The sequence below is a fragment of the Crocodylus porosus genome, unplaced genomic scaffold (genome assembly GCF_001723895.1).
Source record: "Crocodylus porosus isolate Cpor-Errol unplaced genomic scaffold, CroPor_comp1, whole genome shotgun sequence".
Classification (NCBI taxonomy): Eukaryota; Metazoa; Chordata; order Crocodylia; family Crocodylidae; genus Crocodylus; species Crocodylus porosus.
The window spans coordinates 89,449,560-89,476,711 of NW_017728943.1; the positions used below are offsets into that span (position 1 = coordinate 89,449,560).

The 27,152-nt window shown below is 44.1% G+C and overlaps 1 protein-coding gene across 1 annotated transcript in view; it reads right to left on the reverse strand.

The window, feature by feature from the left end:
* Positions 1-19,072: 19,072 nt before the first annotated feature.
* The window catches only part of KIF26B (kinesin family member 26B), a 330,600-nt gene continuing 322,520 nt past the window's right edge, over positions 19,073-27,152 (reverse strand). The window contains exon 14 of the mRNA XM_019548609.1: positions 19,073-26,874. Within this exon, the coding sequence (XP_019404154.1) occupies positions 26,726-26,874 (149 nt within the window). The 3' untranslated portion in view covers positions 19,073-26,725. The remainder of the gene's footprint in view (positions 26,875-27,152) is intronic.

The following is a 27,152-nucleotide window of genomic DNA, read 5'->3' on the forward strand; positions in this document are numbered from 1 at the left end:
GACTGTCTTTCAAGACAGTTGAAACTGTTCCAGGGTATGGAGCATCTATTTACCCAGCAATAATACTCAAGTAATAACATACAAACTTCAGTGCATTTCCAGATTGCATAGCCAGGCATATAAGGCCAAAGGCCAAGTCACTTCAGCCATACAAGAAGTGCAGTAATCCCCACAGAATTTCACTGCTTGGTTGTGTCTTATTGCTGTTGTGAAAAGGAAATGATATGGAGAAAAGGTCTGGCACAGGAATTTACTGGGATTAATAACCAAGCATCATTGCCAGCCAATCAGAAAATTCCAGATGTGCCCAGAGTTCCAGAGCTATCTCTTGGTTTTGAAAGGGCATAGCTACATTTGAAAAACCATATCATTTCTATAAAGATGATCCTTCACTGTCTTGCCAATAATACTTTGGGTTTGTACAAGGACAGGATTTAAAAAAAAAATGTGAGGGGTAATCATGCAATGCAATGATGCAATGATATACGCAGTACATATAGACATGCCTGAATTTCACATGTGCAGGGTCACCCCCCACCTACGTTCTAGCCCACTCCTATCTACGCTTAAAGCCCAGCCAGGAGAGATGGCTTGCTTAATGCTGGGGAGTCATATGGACTGGGAACAGACAGCTTTATATTGAATCTTTAACAGCAAAATGACTACTTGACAGGGTAGAGGCTAGAGAAACTGTAGATGCATCAACGATTGATTTAGTCTATAACAGAGGTGCTCAGCCTTCAGCCCACAGGTCAGATCTGTCCTGTGGTGCCAGCTTGTCTGGCCCACAGGGTTCCCCATAGGTATAGAAATTTGGTGGTGTAGGAGCAGTGGTACCACTCCCCTGTTGCCAAATTTCCATGCTCATGGGGAGCCCCCAAACCTTGCATGCAGGATTGGGTGCTCAATCCAGTGTGTAGGGCAGGGTGGGGTGGGGCTGGGCCCCAGGGCCCAATCCCAGCATGCAGGAGCGCTGTCAGACCCTTGGGGCCCAATCCTGTGGGGGTAGGAAAGGACAATGCCAGGCCCCTGGTGCCCAAACCCAGTATGCAGGCAGGGAGGGGTAGTGCTAATCACCCCAAAGCCTGATCCTGTTGCACAGCGCTTGATCTGGCTCATGGACCACACCAGACCCACAAAAGCCATCTGACCCACACCACCCATCTGACCCACAAAACCAAAAGATTGAGCGCCACTGGTCTGTGAGATTAATCTCTCCTCTGTCTTCTGTCTATGTAGCAGTCATGAAGGCCTCTGCATCAGCATGCATGTAGTATAGCATCTTGGTCAATAGAGGTCTCATCCGAAGCCTGTTGAGAGCAATGGAAAGGTAGTCATTGACTTCACTAGGCATTGCATCAGGCACCAGGGTCAGGAATTATACTGCTGCATTAGCACCTTATCAAGTCTTCAGCCACAGTTCCTGAGGCCAAGAATGTAATTAACACTTTTCATTCATTCATAGAATCATAAAATCATAGAAAATTGGGGTTAGAAGGAACCTCAGGAGGTCATCTAGTCCAACCCTCTGCTCAGAACAGGACCTGCCCCAGCTAGATCATCCCAGCTAAGGCTTTGTGTAGCCAGGTCTCAAAAACTTCCAAGGATTGAGAGTCCACAAGCTCTCTGGGTAACCTGTTCCTCTGCTTTAGTACCCCCCTCATGAGAGAGTTTTTCCTAATATCTGACACAAACTTCCCTTGCTGCAACTTGAGACCGTTGCTCCTTGTTCTGTCATGTGCCACCGCTGAGAACAGTCCAGCTCCGTCCTCTTTGGAACCCCCTTTCAGGCAGTTGATGGCTGCTATTAAATCTCCCCTCAGTCTTCTCTTCTTCAGACAAAGCCAAGTTCCCTCAGCCTCTTCTCATAAGTCATATCCCCTAGCCCCCTAACCATTTTCATTTCCCTCCATTGGATGGACTCTCCAGTTTGTCCACATTTCTGTAGTGGGGGACCCAAAACTGGGCACAGTACTCCAGATGTGGCTTCACCAGTGCTGAATAAAAAGGAAGAATCACTTCCCTTGATCTGCCGGCGATGATCCTACTAATGCAGCCCAGTATGCCATTAGATTTTGACTGGGATGTGCCAAAGCTCTTGCTGAGACTTAAAGCCAGAGATTTCTAGATAGAGGTCTTGCCCCTCCACTCAGGGTCAGACCAATTGTTATATGTGAGGTGAGGAAGGCATTTTACCCCAAGGTCAGATTGGTACAGACTGGGGGTGGGGGAGGGGGTTGGGTTGCCTTCCTTTGTAGTAGGGGGCATGGCCCACTACCTATGATCTCTTGGGCATATATTAACAACATTTTATAGAATCAGGATGTTGGCTGCTATGCATAGGTGACACGTAGGGAGTGCACGTGCACCCCCCCCGAGAGCACCGGTGCCCACTCCTGAGAAGTGCCACTGGCACTTTTGGGCTCGGAGTTCAGCCAAGGGGGGACCCCCTGTTCCCCCCGCCGCCGACACTGTGGGGGCCGCCTGCAGGCAGTTTCTGCTCGGCCCACCCTTGCTGCCGATGTCAGTGCAGCCCCTCTGTGGCTGGTCCCCGCTCACTGCTGCCGTGCCCCCGCTGCGGACCACCGTCGCCTGCAGGTGGTTGCCATGCCCCCCCCAGCCTCGGGACACACACGTCGCCTATGCTGCCCTGCTTTACCTGTGGCAGGTTAGGCTGTTAGGTCTTGTGTTTTGTCAGGGTTGATGGTAGTTTTACAAGGAATTTTGATTATGGATTTGTATAGGATGGTTTGGGTAGACCTGATCCTTTCTCAGGTAGGGGGTTGAACTAGATGAGAGTCTGGAGGTCCTTTCCAGCCCCACTTCTCTGTGGTTCTATAATATGATTCTATAATTATAAATCAGTGGAGCTAAAAGGAGTCAGAGGAATGGCCTGACATTTCAAATAAAAATACTTTTTAAATTGGCTGTAATTCAAACACAATGATTGCCTTCAATCTTTGCAGAAGCATGGTCTTTTGCCTTGAGAATACAGCTGATAACTTTTTAGCTTAAATCAGCTTTCCACATCAAAGGTATTAGGAGACAATAAAGTAGGACTTTGTGAAGGACACTATTTGCAAGTCCATCTATGGGGAGCCTACTGCCAGATTGCAAGTGGTATAACAGAGTTTGTATGGTGCTGCACAATGGTTCATCAGCTCCCTTCAGGTGTTCATTTCAGTATTCTCTGAAAAACCAGGAACATATTTCTGTTCATCTTATGGTTTTAAAACAGATGTTGAATTCTATTGACTTGGCAGCCCCTTTTTCATGAGTTATACACTAATGAGACTAGATATAAGGGAGCTGATACCTGGAAAATTAAACAGCACCAGTAGTTAGGAAGTAATTACAGGGTGTGTTTCTGCTTTTGCCAGGAGTGATCAACACCAGTGGAAGGAACTCTCCAACTTTGTCAAAGGTGATTTGTTTTCCTAATATGCATTATTGGGGGTTTTTAAATCACAATGCAATGCTTGCTTTGTCCTAATCAGATTTGTAATGCCCAAGTGGTGGTGGCAGTTATAGTTGTGGCGGTGTAGTTATAAAAAAGATAAATGAGCTGGGCTTTTAAGCTGCACACACAGTTTGATGTTCTTCAAGTAAACTGCAACTGCTCTTAACAGTTGGTAGAGTGAATTTAAATGTCGCGCTTTCTACTAGTAACATGTGCAGCAGATAATGATTGTGAATCGGTCTTTCCTAGCAAAAACATCCCACCTGTCAGCCCTTTGTTTACTTCTAGCTGCTTCCCTGGTCTCTGATGGATGTTTTTTATTTGAAGCCAGCTTTTCTTAAAGATGTCAGTGGTTTTGAACATTGCTTATTTTTTAGCCCATTCAAATAATGAAGAAGTTAATTTCTTGCACAGATTATTCAGATGGATCTCCAATCATTGGGACACTCTTCGTGAGCATGGTACAGTTCTTCACAGGCAAATTAAGAAGATTGATCATAGGTTTGGAAACAAATTTTCCCATAGGTGCAGAGAGAAAGGATGGTCTTCTGGATACGGCATAGACTGGAGAAGAGGTTCTACTCTCAACTCTACCACAGTTTTACACAAATCACCTAGGGTTAAAGAATACTCATTTTCACAGTTGGGCCTAGTCCCTTTGTTATCAAAAAAGGGCAAAATAAAGGAACTAGGTTTGCCTACATGTATGTTTAAGATTTGCAGGTCCATGATAGGCTTTGTCAAAGATCATGGATCTAAAAGAATTGCTTGCAGGAAATAAGTTGATTATCATATTCAGCCTTTTTCTTCTCAGGGCCAATTGTCTGCCAAGAGGTAAAACTAACACAACGCCTCTTCTGCACTGAACTGAAAGTAAAGTACTGTTTTTTTTCACATCTGTAAGCTGCCATAATTTCCAGCTGTAGGTACCCAGCACAATCATCCCTGTGCATTTTTGTAACAGCTGTGTAGGCATGTAGTTAAACCATGCCTAGATGACCCCCCATTAGTGTTTCATGAATTGAGTTCAGCATCTTTATTTGCTCTGGGTTTGTGATCAACATGGACAAATCAATTCTAATTCCCACATTCTTTAGGATTTTTGTAGGTTTTAATAAGGACCTTGGAGATTCCTTTTTCAAAGAAAAAGAATAATTTAGGCTTAGTAAGTAGGCCTCATACAGTCACTGCTCACATAGAGGAATCTAAAAAGTCCTTTATAGTTCCTAGGAGGCCAATTAACCTTCTTTTAAATATAGCTCTCTGTAGATACAGATATGTGTGTATCATATATATATGATAATCACATAAATATAGGTTTATGTAAATAGATTTTGATGGACATGTAGGAAAGATGAAAGGTGTCCAGCAACCTGCTTGAAGTACTGTTTAATCTGGATGATGCATACAGCAGAAAGGAACCTAATTCACACTTTTAGAGGGGCATTTATTAGGAAAGGGGAAACACTGTATAAGAAAAGTAACAGCTTCACCTCCTCTCCTTAGTGTGGGAGTGTGACACTCCCTGGCAGCGATGCAGTGAGAGCGCCCCTTCCTGTTCCAATTTCCTCAATCTAATGGTTGGTTCTTCAGGGCTGGCAAGGCTATAAACAAAGCAAATTCTCCTTTTTCCATAAAAGCCCGTGCCTCTGACTCCCAGTCCCCAGAGTAGGAAGGTGGCATTTTCACATACTTCTGAAAGGAAAACTGCACTTTAAAGTGCAGGTGATTCCTCTTCAGATTTCCACTTGACTTTCAGAGTAGGCATGAGGAAATGGTAATGTAGAGAGGGTGTGAAGAGGAAATTAGCCAGGCTCTACTCTTCCCCTCCTCCACTCTTTTTTTCTTTTTTTTTTTTTTTGCCCTTTCCCTCCTGCTGCAATCCCTCTTTGCCTACATTAAATGAATGCATGTAATGCGTTGTGACTGTCATTCCCTTGTTAGTGTTGTGCTGGATGGCAGACGTGCTACTGAACTTCCTGTGGTGAAAGGAACAAGAGGAGCCCCTGGATATGACTGACCATTGCCTTGCACCTTGCATCTTACACAGAGGTGTAGTAAGGGGGGGGGGTGAGCAGAGCGACTGCCCCAGGCGCTGAAGCAAAGGGGAGCCAACAGGTGTTGCCCAGCGGGTGCAGGGCACAGGATGTATCAGTGAGTGGCTCATTTCGGCGGTGCGGGGAAGGGCAGCTCCCGCCACTGTGTGCATGCCTGAGCAAGCATGGGGAGGGGGGGCATGTGCCCATCAGATCCATGCGCGGGGTGAGGGCAGGCTTCCACCGCAGGCTTTGCCCCGGGTGCCATACGTCATCGCTACAACACTTATCTTATACCTTAGTACCTCAGTGAAGCATCTGTATGCCCCCATCCCTCATAGCAGTAGCAGCCTTTTATACCCATTGGGCATTGGAACAGGACCTTTCTCCAAAGTTTCTCCAAATCCATAGAATTAATTCAGTGAACTTTGGAGACAGCAGCAATGAATGACCATGGCTAGATGAGAGGCTACGCAGAAGAGACTCAGGCCCAGCCTCCCACAAAGCCAAGGAGAGGAGAGTGTCCTGGGACCTGAATTTACTCTGGGGTAGATGGGCTATATGAGAATGAGCAATTATTTATCAGTTATACTTTTCTTTGTAACCTCTGTCTATTAATCAGTTTCTCCCCTTTACCCCTTTGACCTCTTACATTTACTCAATTTCCTACTCAGAACTTTTTCAAGAAAACTGCGGAGCTGGCTGGGAGACACACTGACCATACCTATCCTTTTTTGTCTTCTGTTTTCTGTCATTGGAACTGAAACCCCATGTGGCACTAGGATCCTCTCAACCAGTTTAAATCCTATAAAGAAAAGACTATGATAAAAATACCATTATTGGGGAATAATCTTCTTAAAACTAAATTGGGCATATATTAGGCTGCAAGTAATTCATTCTATTCTCTATTGTGACTCAGGGATGTTCATTTCTGAATAATATATGGCCAAAGGCGGCAATACATAATAATATTAAAAAGGTCAGTGAAAAGAGGATGTGCAAAGCAATATTTTTTGCCTCTTACCAATTGCTTTTCTGGGGATTAGCCTGAATTTATAGAATTTATGGAAAAACTATAAACACAAAGATGAATTTGTATTTCCAGAAAACAGCTGTTGTGCTTAAAAAAATCTGTAATGCACAATAGAGCTTAATGTGAAGGCAAAGGCCCCTCTACATGTGGACGGAAGAAGATGCAATTGTGGGATTGCATATTAGATCCCATTGTACCTTATCTCCAGTGCAGGGGGAGCCTGGGATCATGATCCTGGGTTCCTCCTGCACCAGGTCCCATGGCTGCAAGCCCCACAGCTGGGAGGGTGCACAGCAGGGGCAGTGCTCCCCACACTGCTGCTGAGGCCCACAGCCAACATAGGCTGTGGGGCTCACAGTGGGGGCAGTGCCAGAAATGCTGCCCGCTCTTTGAGCATTGTCAGCTTCAGGACTTGCAATAGGGGCTGCAGGGCTCACAGTGGGGGCAACAGGGAGAACACTGCTGCCATTACAAGCCTCAGGAGGTGTGGGGCTTGCAGTGGCAGCAACTTTCCTCGTGCTGCCCCCACTGTGAGCCCCACAGGAACACAAGTTGCAGGGCTCGCAGCAGGGCAGCATGGGAAAGAATACTGCCCCCGCAAGCCCCAGACCTCACAAGGCTCAGGGCAGGGGCAGCATTCTTCCTGCTGCTCCCACTGCAAGCCCTGCAGCCAGAGATACTGCCCCTGCTGTGAGCCCCACAGCTGACGAGGCTCAGCAAGGGCACACTGTTGGCTCATATTCAGCTTATTGTCCACTGTAACCCCCAGGTCCTTTTCTGCAGAGCTGCTGCTTAGTCTGTCTGTCCCCAGCCTGTTCCGGTGCATAGGTTTGTTCCATCCTAAGTGCAGGAATTTGCACTTGTCCTTATTGAACTGCATGGGATTTCTTTTGGTCCAATCCTTCAATTTCTCGAGGTCTCTCTGGGCCCTAACCCTACCCTCCCATCTATTTACTATTCCCCCCAGCTCTCATCGTCTGCATAGTTGCCAAGGGTGCACTCCGTCCCATCTGCCAGGTTGTTGATGAAGATATTGAACAAAACCAGCCTCCCGACTGACCCCTGGGGCACTCCACTTGATACTGTGAGACATCGAGCCATTGATTACTACTCTTTAAGCCCGATGATCCAACTAGTTTTCTATTCATCTTACAGGCTATTCATCCAACCCATACTTCTGTAGCTTGCTTGCGAGAATGTTGTGGGAGACTGTATCAAAAACCTTGCTAAAGTCAAGGTATATCACATCCACTGCTTTCCCCACATCCACAGAGCCAGTCATCTCATCATAGAAGGCAATCAAATTGGTCAGGCATGACTTGCTCCATGCTGACTGTTCCTAATCACCTTCTTCTCCTCCAAATGTTTAGAAATACATTCCTTGAGGACTTACTCCATGACTTTTCCAGGGACTGAGGTGAGGGTGATTGGTCTGTATCCTCAGATCCTCCTCCTTCCCTTTCTTAAAGATGGTCACTATATTTGCCCATTTTCAGTCATCCAGGACCTCTCCCAATTGCCATGAGCTTTCAAAGATGATGGTCAGCAGCTCTGTAATCACATCAGCCAGCTCCCTTAGCACCCTCAGGTGCATCACGTCTGGCCCCAGGGACTTGTACATATCCAACTTTTCTAAATACAGGTACTCCTCACTTAAAAATTGTCCTACTTAACGTTGTTTCGTCATTATATCACTGATCTATTTGAGAACATACTTGTTTAAACAACAGAGCAATGTTCTGTTATAACGTTGTTTGGCCACCACCTGATAGTAGGTAACTACTGTGACGTAACTGAATTCACTTAAGATAGTTTTGCTTAGAAAGCGCATTTTTCAAGAATGTAACTATGACGTTAAGTGAGGAATAGCTGTAGTCCCTAATCTGTTCTTTTGCCACTGGTCGCTACTCACCTCCTCCCCATAGCGTGCTGCTAGGTACAGTAGTCTGGGAGCTGACCTTGCTTGTAAAGACTGAGATGAAAAAGGCATTGCGCACTTCAACCTTTTCTGCATCATCTGTCAGTAGGTTGCCTCCCCATTCAGTAAGGGACCCATGCTGTCCCATAACCTCCTCTTGTTGCTGACATACTTGCAGAAACCCTTCTTGTTACCCTTCACACCCCTTACTAGCTGCAACTCCAACTGCCCTTTGGCCTTCCTGATTTCATCCCTGCATGCCGGAGCAATTTTCTTGTACTCCTCCCTATCATTTGTCCAAGTTTTCACATCTTATAAGCTTCCTTTTTGTATTTCAGCTCATAAACATATGGTTACTATGAAGCATTCAGGTCCCCCAGGCCAGGGGTTTCCCCTAGCAGTGCATGGGTTGGCTTGAAGCAGCATCACAGAGATAACCCAAGCCAACACTGCAGGCACTAACACTGGAACCAGGGCCACATTTATGCAGTACTGCATCCAGGATAATTAGCTCTGGCTCTGGTACAAGTATGCGTAAAGCTAGCTTAGGGTAACTTTGTAGCATGAGTGGCAAGAAGACCATGAGGAAGGTAGGCCAGGGACCTTGTATGGGGTTGGGGGTCAGTTGGTTGGGGTTATGGGGAAGGTGGCTTCTGAAAAGGTGTGTGGGGAGGGTGAGAGGAGATAGATTATGGGACTGTGCATTTGTCAAGGACTTGAGCTCTGTGGCAATGTGGGAGGAAGGTGGGCACACATGTTTTTGGAATATACAAAGGATTGGTGGGGTACAGAGGTAAGGGGGTTGTAGCCTGTTTTAAAACTAGAAATTCAAATTCACATCTACTTTTAAGGATCTAATCCCAATTCATACATTCTTAAAAAAATATCCTAAATTCTCTCACTACACATGCTTGTGATCACTCGTTTGCCCTTTAAGCACATTTCCCTGAAATCATGTGACACGGTCCATATTTCAGTTAACTACTTGGGTAATGTCACTCATACCTATTTATGTCAAAGTTATATCTGCAGAACTTGCAGATCCCAGGGCTTCCTTCATTTAGTGTACTGCATTCTACACTTATATTCTATGCTACAAGGTAGCAGGTAGAGCAGAGGTATGCCGAAGGACCATGCATGAGGGTCAAGGAAAAGTTGGCTGTGGGTGGAGGGTGGGGAGGGAAGGATAACATTTTTGGGAATGGGACTGGGCAGAGGCAGTGTGTGGGCCTGGCGGTGGGAACAATGGAAGAAGATGGGGGTGTCTGAGGGTAGTTAAGGTGCATCGATCAGAAGTAGATGCTGAGCATGAGGGGCAATGATTGTTGCAGGTATGGTATGGTTGGGAACAGGGTGCTGTTTGTAGCAGCAGTAGCTGAAGATCAGGGCTAGAGGAAGGTGTCTTCTAGGTTGCCACCTAGTGACAAAACAGGTGAGAAGGGCCTGCAGTGGAGATGCCTGGACAGCAAAGGGCACAACCCCTGTGTCCGGGAGGCAAGGGAAAGCACAGTGCAGCCTCATAATCCCTGGGATGGGTCTAGGCATGGGTTAAAGGCTGACCTCAGGGAACTGAGGGAGGTTCTTGGCAGATGAATGGAGCTGCCCTTTAAAACAGTAAGCAAAACATCTCCTTCTCCCCTTCTCTTACTGGCTGCACCTTTGGGCTAGCTCAAGTTTATGCAGTCCCTGAATAAAAGCTGCTACAATATCATTCAGCTCCTGACGGTCAAAAAGCCCGACAGCTTGGATGTAGGCCAGGCTCTTTAGGGTTTGATGTATCTGGCTTTGCTAAAGTTGATACTTCCAAGCTTCTTGTAAACTGGTGAGGAACAGACCAGCATGTGTGTGGGGCACATGCTTATGAAATATATGGCTCGGTCACTAGAAGATGCATCCTTACTGGGACGGTTGTTGTATCGACCCTAGACTCTTGTTTGACTTTGAAATCCTGGGCTGGTAGTTAGAAAAGCTGTACATTTGGAAGAGCTGCTCTAGTCAGACTCCTATTTAAATACATCCCTGAGTTTCAGCTGTGATTTTTAAACAATACAACTGTAACCTTGATTGATTTCCTCATGCCCAACCCTGGTAGAAAGCAATTTAGCTGGGACTGTGTTTAAACTCAACTTGATGAGAAGGCGAAGTCGATGGAACCAAAGAAAGGAAAATCCTGTTCAGTCCCCTAGTAAACTGGATTCAGTTAATGCCCATCTGTGGGAAAACCAGAGAAAACCAAATTCAACCAAACAGTATATTGCACCATTTAAAGTAAACCAAAAAAAAAAAAATTAGCTTGGGAACTTGGGCCCATGCAGGCAGCCCAAGTTTGGGACCTGACCTAGGGTTGAATGCCTTCTAAATCATAGAAATTAAGGTTGGAAGGGACCTCAGAAGGCCATCTTGTCCAACCCCTGCTCAAAGCAGGGCCATCCCCAGCTAGATCAGCCCAGCCAAGGCTTTGCCTAGCTGGGTTTTAGAAACCTCCAAGGATGGAGAGTCCGCAGCCTCTCTGCGTGACCTGTTCCAGTGTTTTACTACCCTCCCAGTAAGGAAGTTTTTCCTAATGTCTAACATAAATTTCCCTTGCTGCAATGTGAGACCAAAAGGCAGGCTCCTTCCCAGTGGTCTAACTCTTAAAGTAAATGGCTGCATTGCTTGCAGTAGTCTTTGGTTTCTGCTATGCCAGACTGCAATTACTGAATGTTAAACAAACTGTAATCAAAGGTCATCGCACTTGAAACTGCCCAGGATTTACCCTTGTAAAAATATGAGGTGTGTTGATTTTGAGAGGTGAAAGGCGTGGAGGGAAGAGAGGGAGGAGGGGTTGCCAAGGGGGCCTCAGCACAAACTGATAGCTGTAAAAACAAAATTCAGCTTTTAAAATACATGCTAAAAGTAATCACTTCTAAGGAGTCATACAATTGCTTGGCTTTCTGCTCCCTTTTTTGGCAAGTGTCAGAGAATGAAACCTTAGACTGCAATTAAGTAGGACAAGTCTTAAACTCATAAATTGGCTCTGGATCAGGGTTGCCCCTTTCCACAGCTGGAGGGGGGGAAGGGCAGGGGAGTTCTGCAGTTCTCATCATCTTTAGAAAGGGGCTGACATTCCTGCATACCTAGGTCTGGTATCCTGCACTAGCCTCAAGTAGGTTTCAATGGTTTATTGATCAGCCCTCTCACCCCTATTGCATGCTGTCTCCTTTCTTTCAGCTTGTGTAAATTTTCTTGTGCCTATGTAATGATACTCACTTTGCTCAATGCAACCAAACAACTGAAAAAGGAGCAGGCCAGCTTGTTGTTGACTTCCAGGGGAGTTTTGTCTGCATAAAAGCCATGTAAAAATGACTAGAGCCTTTAGTATTTCATGAAGTGTGTGATTTGCTAAATGCTTTGATTTATAGCTTTAGTGTCTGACGCTCATTGAATCCTGAAGGGTTGATAATAATCCAAATGAGTGTGCCATTTAAAAAAAAAATCCTTAGGCCTAGGTCCTGTCTAGGCAAGAATTTTGAGGGTCAGGGTAATAATTTAAAGATCAAAGGTTTACAAGCCCAGCAAGATAAGGGAATATAACATCCTCCACAGTTTATGGGAGGTAGCTTACAAAGATGGCTTGGACTAAGGGTCAATTTTGCACATACGTTTCCTGTTAAAAAAAAAATCCCTTCTCATGGTGACCTTTGCTGTTGGGTTGAGGCAGTTTTGTTTGAGAGCTGGTTTTTGCCACTTGCCTGCAGTGCAAGTGCTAGGCAGCAATAAGGAGTGGGTTGAATGGCTCCCAGGTTCATTTGCAGTCACCTGAAATCTGATTTGGTTTGAGTTCCAGCCAGCCCACCTCCAGAAAAGATGTTTGCCTTCCTCCTGCATCTTTCCTCTTGGCTTCATAGCTTGCCCATTCCTTTTCTTTCTCCCTGGTGGCATCTAAGGTTTTGGGGATTTATCCTAGGATTTTGGGAAGTAGCAGATACTAGGGGACATGGTCTTCTTCACTGACTCCTACTAACACTTTCTGGGGCTGAGCATCATGGAGATTAACTGACGGCAGTGGAGATGGAATACTAACTCTCTCCGACTGTCTACTCAGGTAAGTTAGGCTCATTGAATCTATGGGCGTCTTTCCACTGACCTTGTAGGCACCTCCACGTAGCCACTGAAATGCCTCAAAATGTATGCCCATTGCCTTAGTAGGATGATCCCTGCCAATAGTTAGTCACCAGACTTCCGGTGCAGTGAATCAGAAGACCTAGATGCCTTCCTGGGGCAATGAAAATAGCCGAGCCTTTCAGCAGGAAGGTGCCTGCTATTAGCAGTGCAAGGCACAGGTGTGTCTGCAGTCTCACCCTCCCCCCACCACGCTTAGGGGTCTGTTTAGGGGCTCCACTGCCTGGGGATCCAAGAGAAGAGGCACCCACCTGGGCCAGCATGCCTAAGGCACAGCAGCACTGAGTTCAACATGTAGCACACCGACTTCTCCACTCATTCTTGAAAGCAGCCAGTGGGGCTAACACCCAGTAGCCTAGTGCCAAAAGCACTTGCCCAGGGGATCAGAGATATAGGTTTTAGGCCCCTTGTCTCTCTGAGGGGATTCAAGCTTGTGTCCAGCATCCTTGTCTTCTGTGTGCTGAAGTCAATGCTGTGGATGTGAGTTTGAAGACGGAGGGGTGCTGCCTGTCAGTGGAGGCCTTTGGGGAGCTTAAGTGCTTGCTAGCAACACTCTGAATTGCCGCGAAGCTAAAATGGAAGCTGGACACACCACCTGAATCACTGCTCTGCCAGGGCAGAAGCTGTAGTACAGATGCTGAGGGAACTTCACAGGCTGAGATGAAGACTACAGGCACCAACTGCAGGTACCTTGTGCGGGTTGTGGCTGCTGATGCAATGTCCATAGGAATCACTTGCTCCTTGGAAGTCAGGCGCCTAAACCCTGGCTCAGAGCCAATAGGAATTTTAGCCTTGGTCCTGCCCCCGCCCCCAGTGTGGAAGCTACAGGCCTGAGTGGGGTTGTGGGGAGGTGTCACATGTTCGGTTTAATACTTAATGCAGTTAAAATGAAAGTAGATGAACACGCAAGCAGTTTAGTATGTGATAAGTGCCCTTGTGGCATTTAAAGTGGTCCCTTTCAGGTGAGGGTTATCGCCTAACATTTACTCATTTTAATGTCACTACATTGCAATGACTTGCAGCTGCTGCAAGTGAATATATGACAAGGTCTCGACTAAGGCCTATACAGGTCACTGGGGCTAGAGACAAAAGTTACACATAAACTGGTTTAAAGTGATCAGAAACTGGTTTAACCCTGTAACAGAACAGATGCTTAGCGCACATAAACCAATTTCAAAATGGCTGAAACTGGTTTAAGATGAACCTGGTTGAATGTAGTATCAGACTTAAGTAATTTGGGTCAAATTGGTTTGTGAAACTTATGCCCCAGACCCCTTCCTGCTTCAAGTTAAATCACCAGTCCCCCAGCACCCCAACATGCTTTGCAGCCCTGGGCTGGACTGGACTGTCTGCTCCAGAGAGCAGGGCAGGTCCCACCCCTCTGCTCCCTGCTGGAGCAGTGAGGGCTGGCTGAAAGGCAGGGGTGCAAGCCCAGCTGGGGATGCAGTACAGTCTACTAGGGAGACCACCCCCCCACCAGGCAAACCCCAGCTGGGGTCTGGGGCCAGGGAGGGAGGGGGGAGTTATACATGCCTTCCCCCCACTCAAACTTACTGCTGGCTGCAACTGTAGATTACAAATCCCAGGGGCGCCTGGAAGCAGGAAGAGGAAGTGATGAGCTACCCTGCAGAGTACTGGTTCTGTGATTGTGGACTACAAATCCCAGAGAGCTCAGGGGCAGCAGGAAGAGGAAGTGAACACACAGCCAGAGAGCTGTGCTCTAGCACCCCCTGGCACCTGGCCTGGGGCACTGCAGGCATGTGGCTGCATTTCCTGAATCAAAGGTAAATGTCTGTTTATTTCCATTTCAATTTAATCTCTTCAGTTTAGACCAACCCGCAAAGACTGAATAGAGTCAGCCTTGGGCTTTTTGACTGTCTGTACCTAGCAGGAGGGTCAGGTGGCCTTCACAATGAGCAGACAGCTGCCTAAGGTAGCCAATAGCATGAGGCTTTGTTTAGGTTGCGTGGGCTACACAGCAGTGCTTCTGTCCACCTCGTGGTCACAGCCCTGAACCACGTGGCAGTCGCTTGGCCATTGAATGACCGTAGTCAGTGTTCTAGGGGTTTGAGCAGGTTTTATGTGAGGTACCTAGATTCTGCTTCAGCCTCTTTGTAGATCTGGCCCTTTAGCACTTTGGAAAAATTTACTCTGAGTCAGAACATGCATTGCCAAAATACAGGCAATTAGGTGATTCAGAACATAGGGCCACAGAAAGCCCTGAGACATCCTTTACTGGCTCAATAGTTATTTTCTAGGAAGAGTCTACAATTCCTACATTTCCCTGTGAGGACTCAGTGTTCCAGGGAATAAATATTTCTGTTGCTTCTTTTCTCTGACTGTAACTGACCCCCTGCCCTTCCCACCCCCGCACAAGCAAGAGCTAGGGCAAGGCACCTTGCTGAGCTAGGTTTTCCTTTAATTGCCAAGGTATTGTTGGCTTCTGAGAGTAACCTCCTCTTGCTCTACATCATGGTACTGCTCATGTGCTGCTGGCATTAATTGTGACTCTTTCAAAATGCAAACAAAATAGGATTTGCTGATGCCAGTTGTTTCCATTATCTCCAGTTCATAAGCAGTCACAATAGAGCTCAACAGACACAGAAAAACCTATAAATTCCAAGGATTAAGCTGTTTGTGGATTTCTGTATGCTCCTGAATCTTAACTGGCGGTACAGATAACCTTCTAAATGCAGAAAAAATGCACCACTCCCAGCCATGAAACCCCAACACTGGCATCAGAGGCAGGCGTCTGTCCAGCCCCCTGTGGCAGCATGAGTCACTAACCACAGGGCTGATGGATAATCTGTTTCATTGGAATTTTTTTCATTATTCAATAATTGAGATGCCTGCCATTGTGCTCAAAAATAAGAATAAAATGGTGTTTACAATGTTTGTGGCAACATGCGCTGGGTTCCTGTGGTGCAGCTGACAGCTATTTTCCATCCAGTAAGTACCATTCTTTTTCTAATTCCATGTTAATCTACATTTAGGTGACTTTTCTTCTCCTCCTGTGGTTTCCAACCTGCTGCTGCTGTCAGCCATATGGGAAGGTTTTGCCTTTTTTGGAACTTGGGTGCGTGGCTAGCCAAACCTTTAGCCCGAGGGGGTCTTATGCAATCCCCTACTGAATTGACGACTGAGCTAAGTAGCCTTCACCACAGTTTGGTCCCTTCTGTGCTGGCTCGATGAGGGAAACTGCTGAGGGCTCAGGGATCTACACTTCAGTTGGAATATGCCGTCAGCAGGTTCAGGAGTGTTGTCACTCTGACAACCTCTCAAGAGCAATTATGTTCACCACGTCTGTTCTTTAACAGCGTTCTCTAGGACAGGTGGGGGCAGAAGGGTGACCAAGTTATGGTTCAGGGAAGTTGGGATTGGAAGGAAGGATGTTTGCTATCCTTCTCAGTGCCCAGAACATTACAGTCGTGGGAACTTCTGTGGCCCTGATTTAACATCACCGTGTATTGAGCACTTTGTCTTCTTACAGTCATAGAGGGTACTTCATTTCCCCAACACTTCCTCTGTCTTACACTATTGGCATGGCAGCAACCGGGGTAGAGACTGGGAGAAGCATAGGAGACTAAAAGGGCCCTGGCTAAAATTAAGTTAATGACAGACCTCTTATTGGCTTCAGCTGGTGAATATGTGGGGCCTTTTTAGTGCTGTCTTTCTGCATCAATTTTAGGTGTTTTACACAGACACACCCATTGCTCCAGCTGCTTTTGGGGAGCTAGGATATCCAAAATGATAGCATTGATGTGTGCCAGATGCACACAGCTGTATTCATTTCACTCTCAGTTGGCTGGCATGATTTCTAAAAGCTGCCTGAAGCAGAGGTTTCCAAACCCATGCATTCATCTTCTATAGAAGACAGCATCTGTTTTCCTGGGTGGATTGAGTTTGGTGGTCTCAGAACCACACCCAGGACTATAGCAGCAGGGGGGGGACAAATAGGCAGGAACACTGAACTATCCTCTTGTCCGCAGAGGTTGCAAAAGAGGCTCTTGGACAAGGCTATTTGCACAGCTTCAACCAGAGCTGTAATATTTAGTGGCTAAATAGCAGATGTCATCCTCCCCAGTTGCCTGATCAACATTTGTCATGGGCACTAACAAGCGCATGAGAAACTATCAATCCGTTGTGAAAAACAGCAACACAACAAATGCAGACATCTCTTTTTCTAATTCTGTGTACATGCTAAGTACATTGAAGCTGATTGTTCTCCCCTTGCTGCCAAGGTCAGCTATATGGGAAGGCTTTACCCTTTCAGAGCTTGGGTGCATTGCCCAAAGCTCTCCAGGTGAGAGTGGGGAATTGAAGTCATGACTTAAACCCAACAAGCAGAGCTCAGAAGATCCTGGACATGCATCCAGTAGGTGGGGGATGCTCCCTGTTTGCTGTCATAGTATTTGAGTCTGGATCCATTTTGGACTTCATGTTGTGGTCTCACCAACCACAGACCCTTCTTCTGTGCATCTCCTGTCTCGCTTGTTAGTTCCTGTCCTGAAAGGCTAATTAAGAATTGTCAGGAGGGAAGTATAACAATTTTCAACAGGAGATACTGGTTCCAGCTGGGAATCACGGTGTGAGACGGGACTTCAGCCTGGGTCTCAACCTTGCTCTCTATTTAGGGGTAGAAAGCTGTCCTGTGATCTTGATCCAGCCCTCATGATTTAGCCCCACCTTAAGGCACTGATAAACAGAACAGAAGCATAATGATATGGCTGGGTGCCTAGGGCAGCTGCTATGTACACTGCAGCTTCCAGCTGCTGCCATGCCATGTGATCATAATCATGCTCACATGGTTGTAGTAGCAACCCCCCAATCAGTGCCTGGAGTGACTCCCCTGGTCACACTGCCCTAGTTATACCACTGCTTTAGAGCTGGCCAATAGTTAACTGATTCTGCTAAATGTGAGAACTGTTTTAGCCCAAATCATCTCTGTTCCCCTCCTTCCTCTCCATAATCTCAGTCCTCACAAGTGCTGCCTCAGCCACAACCTAAGGCTCCACTGGTAACACATAAATATGTGTTATCACTGTTGGGCACCCCAGGCCTTTTGATGCTAATGCTGCTACATGGTAACAGCAATGAAGATAAAATGCCTCTTTTTTTCTTGTTTTCAAAAAACTGCAATAGGCCTTTTAGCTACTTAGAACAGCTTGCAGCTATTGTGAATGTCCCAGAGAACAAACAAACAGTTGTTTATCTTCATTTGCTGCCGTTGTGGAGAAGCATCAACACTGGCCACGGGCAACAGCAATGGTAGGACTGCAGTCTCAGGGTTCGGGGCTCACTGTGCAGGGGAGACGGAAAACCTTTTCTCTCTTCCCACCACAGCTGCCAAACCATCTTCCCATACCCCTTCCAGATCCAGCCTCAGTACAACCACCGCTGGATTTTTACTCTGCCCTGAGGAAGGGATGGTGCATTTCTTCAGGTGACTTGACCACCGTGCTCACCTACAAAGCTGTTTTGGGCTCAAAGTGAAGAAAGGAGTATTTTAAACAGGAACACTTTAACAGAACAATTAAAGTTATAAAATGAAAACACGTTGCGATTCAAGTAGGACGTGTCCCAGCACCAGGATATACATGTTGAAAGTAGCTCTTAAATGGTTTCCTTTCTCCCCTAAAACTATTTGCAGCATGCTAGGACACACAACAGAGGGTACAGTCCTCAGGCAAGTCCCAATGGCCATGCTTAAAAACACCCTAGAAAACTAGCTCATGTGTCCTCATGAAACACGTGGCATTCCCTTGAGTATGTAAGGAAAGTTGCAGACACTGAAGGGAAAGAATCTAGCTATTGAAGGAAATTTTGGAGAGTGTTCAATTGTCAATACTGCACTGAAACATCCAGCTGCGTCTGGTATCTCTGCCTGCCAGAGTGGTACACTGCTGAACACGTACTTTTGCTAGTCCGTATACAGTAAGTTACATATCTGGTCATTGGCCGAAGGGAAACTGACATGACCACTAGTGAAAGAAGAGGACTTGAGTCATTGTTTCCCCTTTGGTCTTCTGTTCCATCAAGAGTCTCCTCCCCTCCTCGTGGATCTGAACTCAACAAACCTTACTCGAATGAGGGAGCCCACGTGCATGGCCTAGCTGACTTGAAAGGTCCTTCTCATGTGTGGAGGTGGCAGGCTCACCCCCCAAGTTGGACCTTTCTGTTAGCTATTTCACAGCAGTAGTGTAAGCTATTGTTGGTTTTATATCAGATAGTTACTTTTGTGCTATTTCCTTTAGTTCTGTCAACTGCTGATTCTTGATTTATGAGGCATCCAGTTCTCAGAAACCTCTACATGATGCTTTATTTCCTGCCTGCCAAACCCTAACAGCGCTCAGTGGATTTCTAAAAAAGAAATCTTCCCTCCTAGTCCCACCCCCCCACCCCATCCCTATGCCATAAAGAAAACTTTTGTTCCAAACAAAATAGTCAGGGCTGAGAAGCATAAATACCAGTAAGATAAAAGTAAACATTTAATGCCACTATATTTTGATTTTTTTCAAACATCATATTCTTGACAATATGTTTCACACCTCATATACCACAAAAGGTAAGAGATTTTAGCCAGCAAACAATAAACTTTACATTTTTTAATGGCAAAAGGCTCCACGTAGTCATCTGACCAGCTTGCAAGTGTCTGTGACTTTTCATATTTTTTACTTGTCCTCATGCTATCTGTTCCATCTTTCCATTCTAATAAAATTTAGCTGATAAAATATATATCTGCTACTAATCCATCTCCTTCTGGAATATCCCACTTATCCCATAAGCTCTTTATCCATTGGCTTGTCCACTCCCCACCCCAATTTTATAACACGGTTACTATGAGAAAGAACATAGCCACAGACAGAATGAAATGGATTCAGCAAATCTACACTTCAATGCATAGCACTTAGATAAGCATTTCCAACTATGATGTGTAAATAAATTATAAAATACAAGCAACTCTATAAAACAATAACATCCTGAGTTTACAAATAAATTATATCCTTCATACATAGAATATGATGTGGATGTTAGTTACCAGCAGTTTCAGCTTCCCATCAGGAAAGGAAGGAAGTAAAAATTAGAAAAGTTAATATCTATGTATACATAAAATATATATGTGTATGTGTGTGTATTGTATATGTAAATTCTCACACGCACATATACAATATATAAGGTGAATACATCCATATCTATAATATATAGAGTATATGTAATATAGATATAGCTGAAACTGCTTCGAGCACCATTTCATTACCATTATTAAAAAGTATGCGCGGTATTTGAGTAGGACCACTCAAAGTCAGATTTTCCCCCTAAGAATGTTTTGAAGTTAGCTGCAAAGATTATCACCCATATTAACTATTTAACTTTCAGCCCTTCATTTATACTATCATCCCATATTTGCCTCCTGCTTAAATATCTATATGGAGATATATCTAGATATTCCTAGATATATCACCTCACCTGATCAACCTTCTGTGATGAGGGCCCTGTAAGTGCAACAAACAGGGATCATGAACAGGGAGTTGACAAGTCTTTCATAACTTGGTTAGGTTTGGAAGCTTATTTCAAACAGCTAGCACCAACCAGCCATGGATCTCTGGAAATCGCTGAGTATTACTTAATACCCTTTGCACTAGCAACAAGACGAAAATAACAAATCCAATTGACTTGTACCACTTCTACTAAAGTCAATGACAAAACTTTCAAGGATTTAATAGGGACAAGATAGTTTCTGCCTAAATTTGTGCCTTTATTTAAGGCTGCAGAAATTGGATGTGGTCAGTAAGAAATAAAATATGCAAGGTATCAACTGACTTGTGAAACAAGGGATCTGTTTAGGTCTATTTTCCCTACTCCCATATGGTATGGACCCTTTGACTTCTGCAGCTATGTGCTAGCTGAGGAAATTATACAATAAACTGCACATTTCATATTATGTGGCCTCCCCTGTATTTGCCAGCACTTTGCCTACCAATAAGAACTGCTTCTAAAATCCCAAACTGCTTACCAGCTCCCAAAGCCACCCAAACCCCATCATCCTGCCCTGCAGCTGCAGATCTAATAAACCACTGATTTAAAGGACTTACACTGGCTAGATGTAGTCCTCTAAAAGTCAGGCTTCAGGTTACTGGTTTACAAATCGTCAAGGCTCGACAGACGCACATTATCTTATGGGCGAGCTAAAATTCCAAGCTTTCAACTGATACAGACAACATTGTATTTAACACTGGTGGGTATAAGATATCTGCCCTTAAATCCATGACAGCTTGACATACAGGGAAGCTATTTTGGATCATTTTTTATAGGCTTTAAATTTTGTCACACTCAAGCCTACATATAGGAATTAAGAGAACCTGGATTCACAGGCTGAAGACTAGGGAGAAAAATATAAAACCCCCTCTAAAATGTTTCAGATACAGGTTTTTTATGAAGCCTAGCATAAATCAGCTGCATGCCAAAGTATAGCAATATAAATGTTTTATTGGTATTCCTATAGGGTGAATGGCATAACTTAAACCCTTGTTATTTGTGACTTGCCTGGCCATCCCAAACCCATAGCAATAAAACCTTTATAGTATTGTTCACTGCTATATTGTGTGTGTGTGTGTGTGTGTGTTACTTCGTGTGCTCTGAAAAGAGATGCATGCCTCTCTGTACATACACAGCTATATTGTTAGTGCTTTTAACTCAGGAAAAAAAAGCCAAACCAGAAACATTTGCAGAGTAGTCCATATATTTTACCTGTCACATAATTCAGACCCTGGGTTTATGGTAATAGCTACTGATTTAGAACAAACTATTATTCAGCTAATGGAGGAACCATTAAAAAAAAGACTGAGAAGTCTATTGTTCCTTGCATATTTGGAGGCTTTTTGTAATTCTCAGCCTTGCTGCTAGCTTTCACATCTATAATTCCCAGACACAGAGACAAAAAGAAGAACCTCTTATATACCTTTTATGCTTTTATGTGCTGTTTATATACCTTGCACTTAGTTTGGCCATGGTCAGATGACAGGATATTGCCATAGTATCATTCAGCATCAAGTTGGAAACAAGAATGGAAGGGACCTCAAGGGTCATGTAGTCCAAGCCTTGTACACACAATCACGGTTTGCTTTTTCTACACCATGCCAATTAGAGAAATTGCATTATGTGATGGGCAGAGGGTTCCAGGCTTATGGAAGTACTGCCATATTTTTAGAGTAATTCTGCGTATACAGTCCTGGCAGAAACAAGCCACAACACATGAGGAGAGAAAAGGAGAACACTAGTACAGCTTAGCAAGCACTCAAATTACAAGGTGACTGATTCTTTTTTCCCCTACAGTTTTTTTTAAATATAGCTCTAACTTCACAGACTTAAATAGAGTTGGTGAGGGAAGAATTAGGTTCAGTATAACTGGCAAATGCTACTTCAGGGAGGGAGAGTACTAACATCACTTTTTTGCTTGCATTTTGTCCAAGTAATCCCTTTGGTTGCTTACAAGTAATAGCATTGGTCCAAAATAACTCCAAGGTTAGTAGCAGGCTTAAACATGCTGACAAAAGAAAGAGATGGGTATGAAAAAAATCCAAGGAGCTACGGGCTGTGCTTTTCAGAGCTGAAGTACTGGATACAAAAACTTTCCCAGAGTTCTCCTGCAGTAGGAGCCAATCTTGAAGTGTTGCCCAGCACTGCTCAATTCAGCTTGGCTCCAAGCTCTGCCCAGTGCCACAGGTTCTCAGCTCTGGGTTTGATTTGAATTCATTTTTGACAACTAAGTTTGGAGCTTATGCACCTCAATATAAATACTGAAGTTACACGAGCATAAATGATGTCAGAATTAGACCCAAAATGCAAGCCAATACACTGATGTCTCTTTTAATCTTTTGCTAGAAGCCTGACAATAGAGAACTTGAAATTTTTGAATCTGCAAATAATTAAGCATTCCATCAAGTTGCGTTTACATATTTGGATTAGCATTTCATGGACTTTGAAATGCAGCGTAAGACTAGCATCCATATTGCCACCTGCTGAACGTGTTGGACTTGAAAGGTTTGGTTTTTTTTTATAGGTTTTCCTTAAAACATGGCCCACCAAGAGTGAAGGCAGCTCAGTAAGGTCAGAGACATTTCCAAATGTTCCATTTTGTAGTTACAGTGATGCTTGAAATATATAACGGAGGCTAATAAATTCCAAAATAAAAGCTGTACTCACTCAGGCAAAAGCTCCATAGATTCAGATGGCAAATCTTAGCAGATTGTCATTGCTGTGCATGTATTACAACTTCTCTCAAAAATATTGTCAGGTTTTAAAATGTGCACAAAGAAAAAACTGTTTTAGCATGCAATATGGATTTCTGATAGAATAATGGTTATTTAGTGCCACTTATGTCAGAAATAAAATATTTGTAAACACTGTGCTTCTGCTCAGCAAATAAAACCTGTATGGACCAAATTTATTCTTGGCTTATACTCTGTTGATTTCAGGGATCAAGTTTAGTCCTGAATGATTAACGAGACCAGTACTTTATATATCATTTAAAATTACTGCTAGATAGATGGCAGGCTTATTTGTTATGCCTTGTAATCTTCCAAAGTAATATCACAACACATAACAATCAAATGGTAGCCATCATGACCAATGGGTCTAAATATTACATGTAACAAGTACTGCACTATAACTCTGAAATTAAATCTACCAAGCTAACAGCTAAAGAAAAGGGATTTGCAGAAGCAAAATTAAAACCATGTAAGTGATCTGTAAAATGGGTGAGATTTTGGGACCAAGGCCATAAGGACAGTACCATCCGTTCAGCTAAGTCAAGTGTCTGGTAATAAGAACATTTTCTTTGCGTTCTCTCTCTGCTAGCATTAATTTTGTCTGCATCAAGTACTTGCTTAATTTTAATATTTTTCTTGTCATTTATAATCTCTCTATACTAAGTACTATCACATACATACATAACGGAGCAATGTCATGCAACTTGTTTTTGGTTCAGGAACACATTGTGCGTCCCCCTGGGCCCCTGCTCTAATGCTGATAAAGTCTAGAGATATGTATAAAGGGAACTATAACATGATGGTATAGCTGGCATTTCACATGCACACAAGATGGGAATTTCCAATTTATGAAGCCTAAAATAGCTGCAACTTGGCCATCATATGCATATGTGGATTTTGTTACCATCATTTTATTAGGTAGCTGCCTAGTGCCATAAGGTCTTATAAAGCTTTTTGCAAACAAAAGGCTTGCTCTTGTATCCATCCTCTCTATATCCATGCAGAATCAATCCCTAAAAGTCATAAACATGAGTGCCAAAGAGCTTTCAACCTCTGGCCTTTATCCTGTAAAAAAAAACTCTGCTTGGGCACCTCCTGTGGTCACACACAGATCTCCTAATTTCGCGTAGATCTCTCAGTAGAAGGCCTTCACATGCAGGACCTCTCAGTAGAGGTCCCTTGGAGTGCAGTTCACTGAAGAATGAACATCTAGATGACCTACACGTATGAGGTCTAAAGGAATCTTACCCCTCGTGTCATCAGATATGGAGTCTGCCCACAGAGATATAACATGGAAAAAAAAATGCACGGTGGGCAGCTGTCTCTAACCCTTCCCCCGCCTCCTCTCAGCCTAGCTCTCACTTGCAAATTTAGGAACAGCAGTAAACAGTGCATGGCATTCTGGGAACTGTAGTTCCCTACAGTGGCAGCAGGGTTTGCTGTTGCTGGGTGGGGGTGGGGATTTCACTCCATTTTTTGTTGCAAAAGCCCATGTCCAGAGGGCAAAAGAAATGCTGAATTCATTGGCAAAAAAATGGGGGTCATCTCTACCACCCCCCCACCAGCAGCTGGAGCAAACTGCACTCGAATTACAAGGACATGCTCTCTGCAAAACCACAATTCTCAGAATGCCTTGCAGTCGGCAATGCCCATCACCTGTGCCAGCAACATGCATCTTAGAGGCAAGCCACAGAGGCTGTTCCACCCCCTTCCCACAGTCCTGGTATCCCTCCCCTTAAACAGGGCCCAGGACACATGCCTTACTCACCTACCCCATGTTACTCTACTGTCTGTTATACAGTAGTATTTTTCTACCTTAGTATGCGTTTCAGATATATAGTATCTCTTATATGCTCTCTATAGAATGCAAGCAAGTTTCCCTCATGGAAAAAAATATTATGGAAATTAATAAAAATCACTTTCCTACAGGTTTTCTTCCGTTGATCCAACAGAACTTAAAGGCAAATGGCATCACCGATACAGAATTCTATAGTGTCCTCGTGTCTGTAGAAAGAGTACAATTCTCTGTGAAATTCTATTGGATATTATAATGCAAACCTATAAAAGAGTGATTTCCCATTTGATTCAAAGTAATTCTATAAATCTTACTATATTTTTATAGAACTTTTCCAAAAGGGATTGCTAGTAAGGGCGCAATAATGGTGCATTAATATTGCAGGGGGAGCAGGAATTGAATTTAAAAACAGTAGGTAGACGCATACTGAAATAAATATGTTGAATTCTGTTCTCATTTTCATGCTGACAGTTACACTGCAAAAAGACTTCAGTGCTGAAATTGGGAGCAGAACTTATACTTACTGCAAAAGCAACGTGAGTCACCAGACTGTACATGGAAATAACTCAGTGCTATGAAATGAAATGTAAATATTTACATGTTCATTGAAAGCTATATAAGGACATTTCTTTCCCTATACGGCTATCCAGGTACATGAATAACCAGGTGATCATATCTGATGGGCACTGAGGCCTGAATATTAGTTCTGTTGATGTGAGTGAGAGTTTTGCCATTGACTTTAAGGGGATTTCAACTGGACTTCAATAGAATGACGTGCTCCACATAGTCCAAGTGCGCTGTGTCCACTCATCTATAACTCTTGTTTATTTCTTGACCAACTAAAACTGAGCAGAACACACACTTGTCAGATGTCACCACATCTATGAAATATTTTAGAGAGACGCGCGCGCGCATACACACACACACACACACAAAATAGGTGAAAAATGTGTAAGTGGGATCACTCAAGAAATGACCAAATTAAACTCTACCAGATGTTCTGTTCCCTCCTTGTAAAACAAATCACACCTTTTTGGAATAATAAGCATGTATCCATTCAGCTCAAAAGGTAATTTCCTAGAAGATTATCAGCAACTGAAAATACAGGCTTGGGATGAAAGCATTTCTTTAAGCATGACTCTGACATCACTAGTATCAGGCTAAAAATACATCAGAAAGGAGAACAAATAGTAAGGTGAGATCAAACATAAAAGATATTCGCAGTAGTTTTCTTTGTCCTCTTGCATTGTACACTGCAAAATATGCAGATTGTGAATATTACTGTGTCCTTGGACAGATGAAAGCATTTTAGGAGCGAAGAATAGGTCATATAACCTTGCTCACTGCTGGAAACAATTTCAGAACCATCTAGGAAAGTTAACTTTCTCTTTGAGTGGCCTTACTCTGGTAACAATAAAAGACAGTTAACATTTATTCATATGTTGCACTGGTTAGGAAATAGTTCTACAAACACAAGTTACTTAGAAACAGCAAATCCGAAATAGGAGAAAACACCAAGAGAAAAACAAGCTGTAAATACATTTCAAAATGTGTTTGTTTTTTTGTTTTGCTTTTTTGTTTTTCTGTTTTTTCCTTTTTTTTATTGACTAGCACCATCTGTACACAAGAAAGTATGAACATAAATGTTTGGATAATAAAGATTTGCAAGGCACTTAAACAGTCTTTCTGTGTAATTTCTTTTTTACGAAGCTCTCTGCCATGGCCCTATAACCACCCCTCCTGCTTCCTCGGCTAACATAGGGGAAGAGTCTTTTCTACTAGCAGTTCTTATGTACAAACGTGTCCTCAGAGGTTCCTCAAAGTGCTCTTTCAGGCTAGGAGATTTGACATCCTTACATCTTTCTTTTTTGTTTTTTGCATTCATAGTGTATTTTATTAATTGTTCTTCGGTATAATAAAGAAAATCTCTTCTCTCACGCACACAGTTGAGACTTGACACCAACCTTCATCCTCATTTTGTTGTCTTTGGGACGCTGTTCAATAGGAGTGGGAAGGGGACTGGGACGGTTTGAAATTCTCTTGAGGTTTGTTCTTTATCGGCGCCTGGAAGTGATGTCAAAGCAGGTGATCATCATGAGGTGGGCCTTGCAGAAGTTCACACGGTTTTCCAGACGCTCAGTCACACACTCCAGTGCCTCCAGGTACTCCAGGGAATCCAACTCGAATACCTGCTCCAGGTCAACTAGGAGAAAGGAAATAAGCCGATTGGAAGACCAGACAAAAAGCAGCACAGATTACTGGGAATCACGGGCCTAATCCAAGCCTTTGAGCCCAATATTGTTATAGAAGCAGTGGCTGGCAGCTGCAGTCTGTGGGACGGGTGGCTTCCGCAGGGTGTCAGTAGCAAGGGGCTTTGCCTATCACTCCTGCTGAGGCCATGCCACCACCACTTCTCCCACCCCTCACTGCTCAAGTGCAGCTTCCACCTAGCAGAGAACTGAGCTAAGATCAGACAGCCAG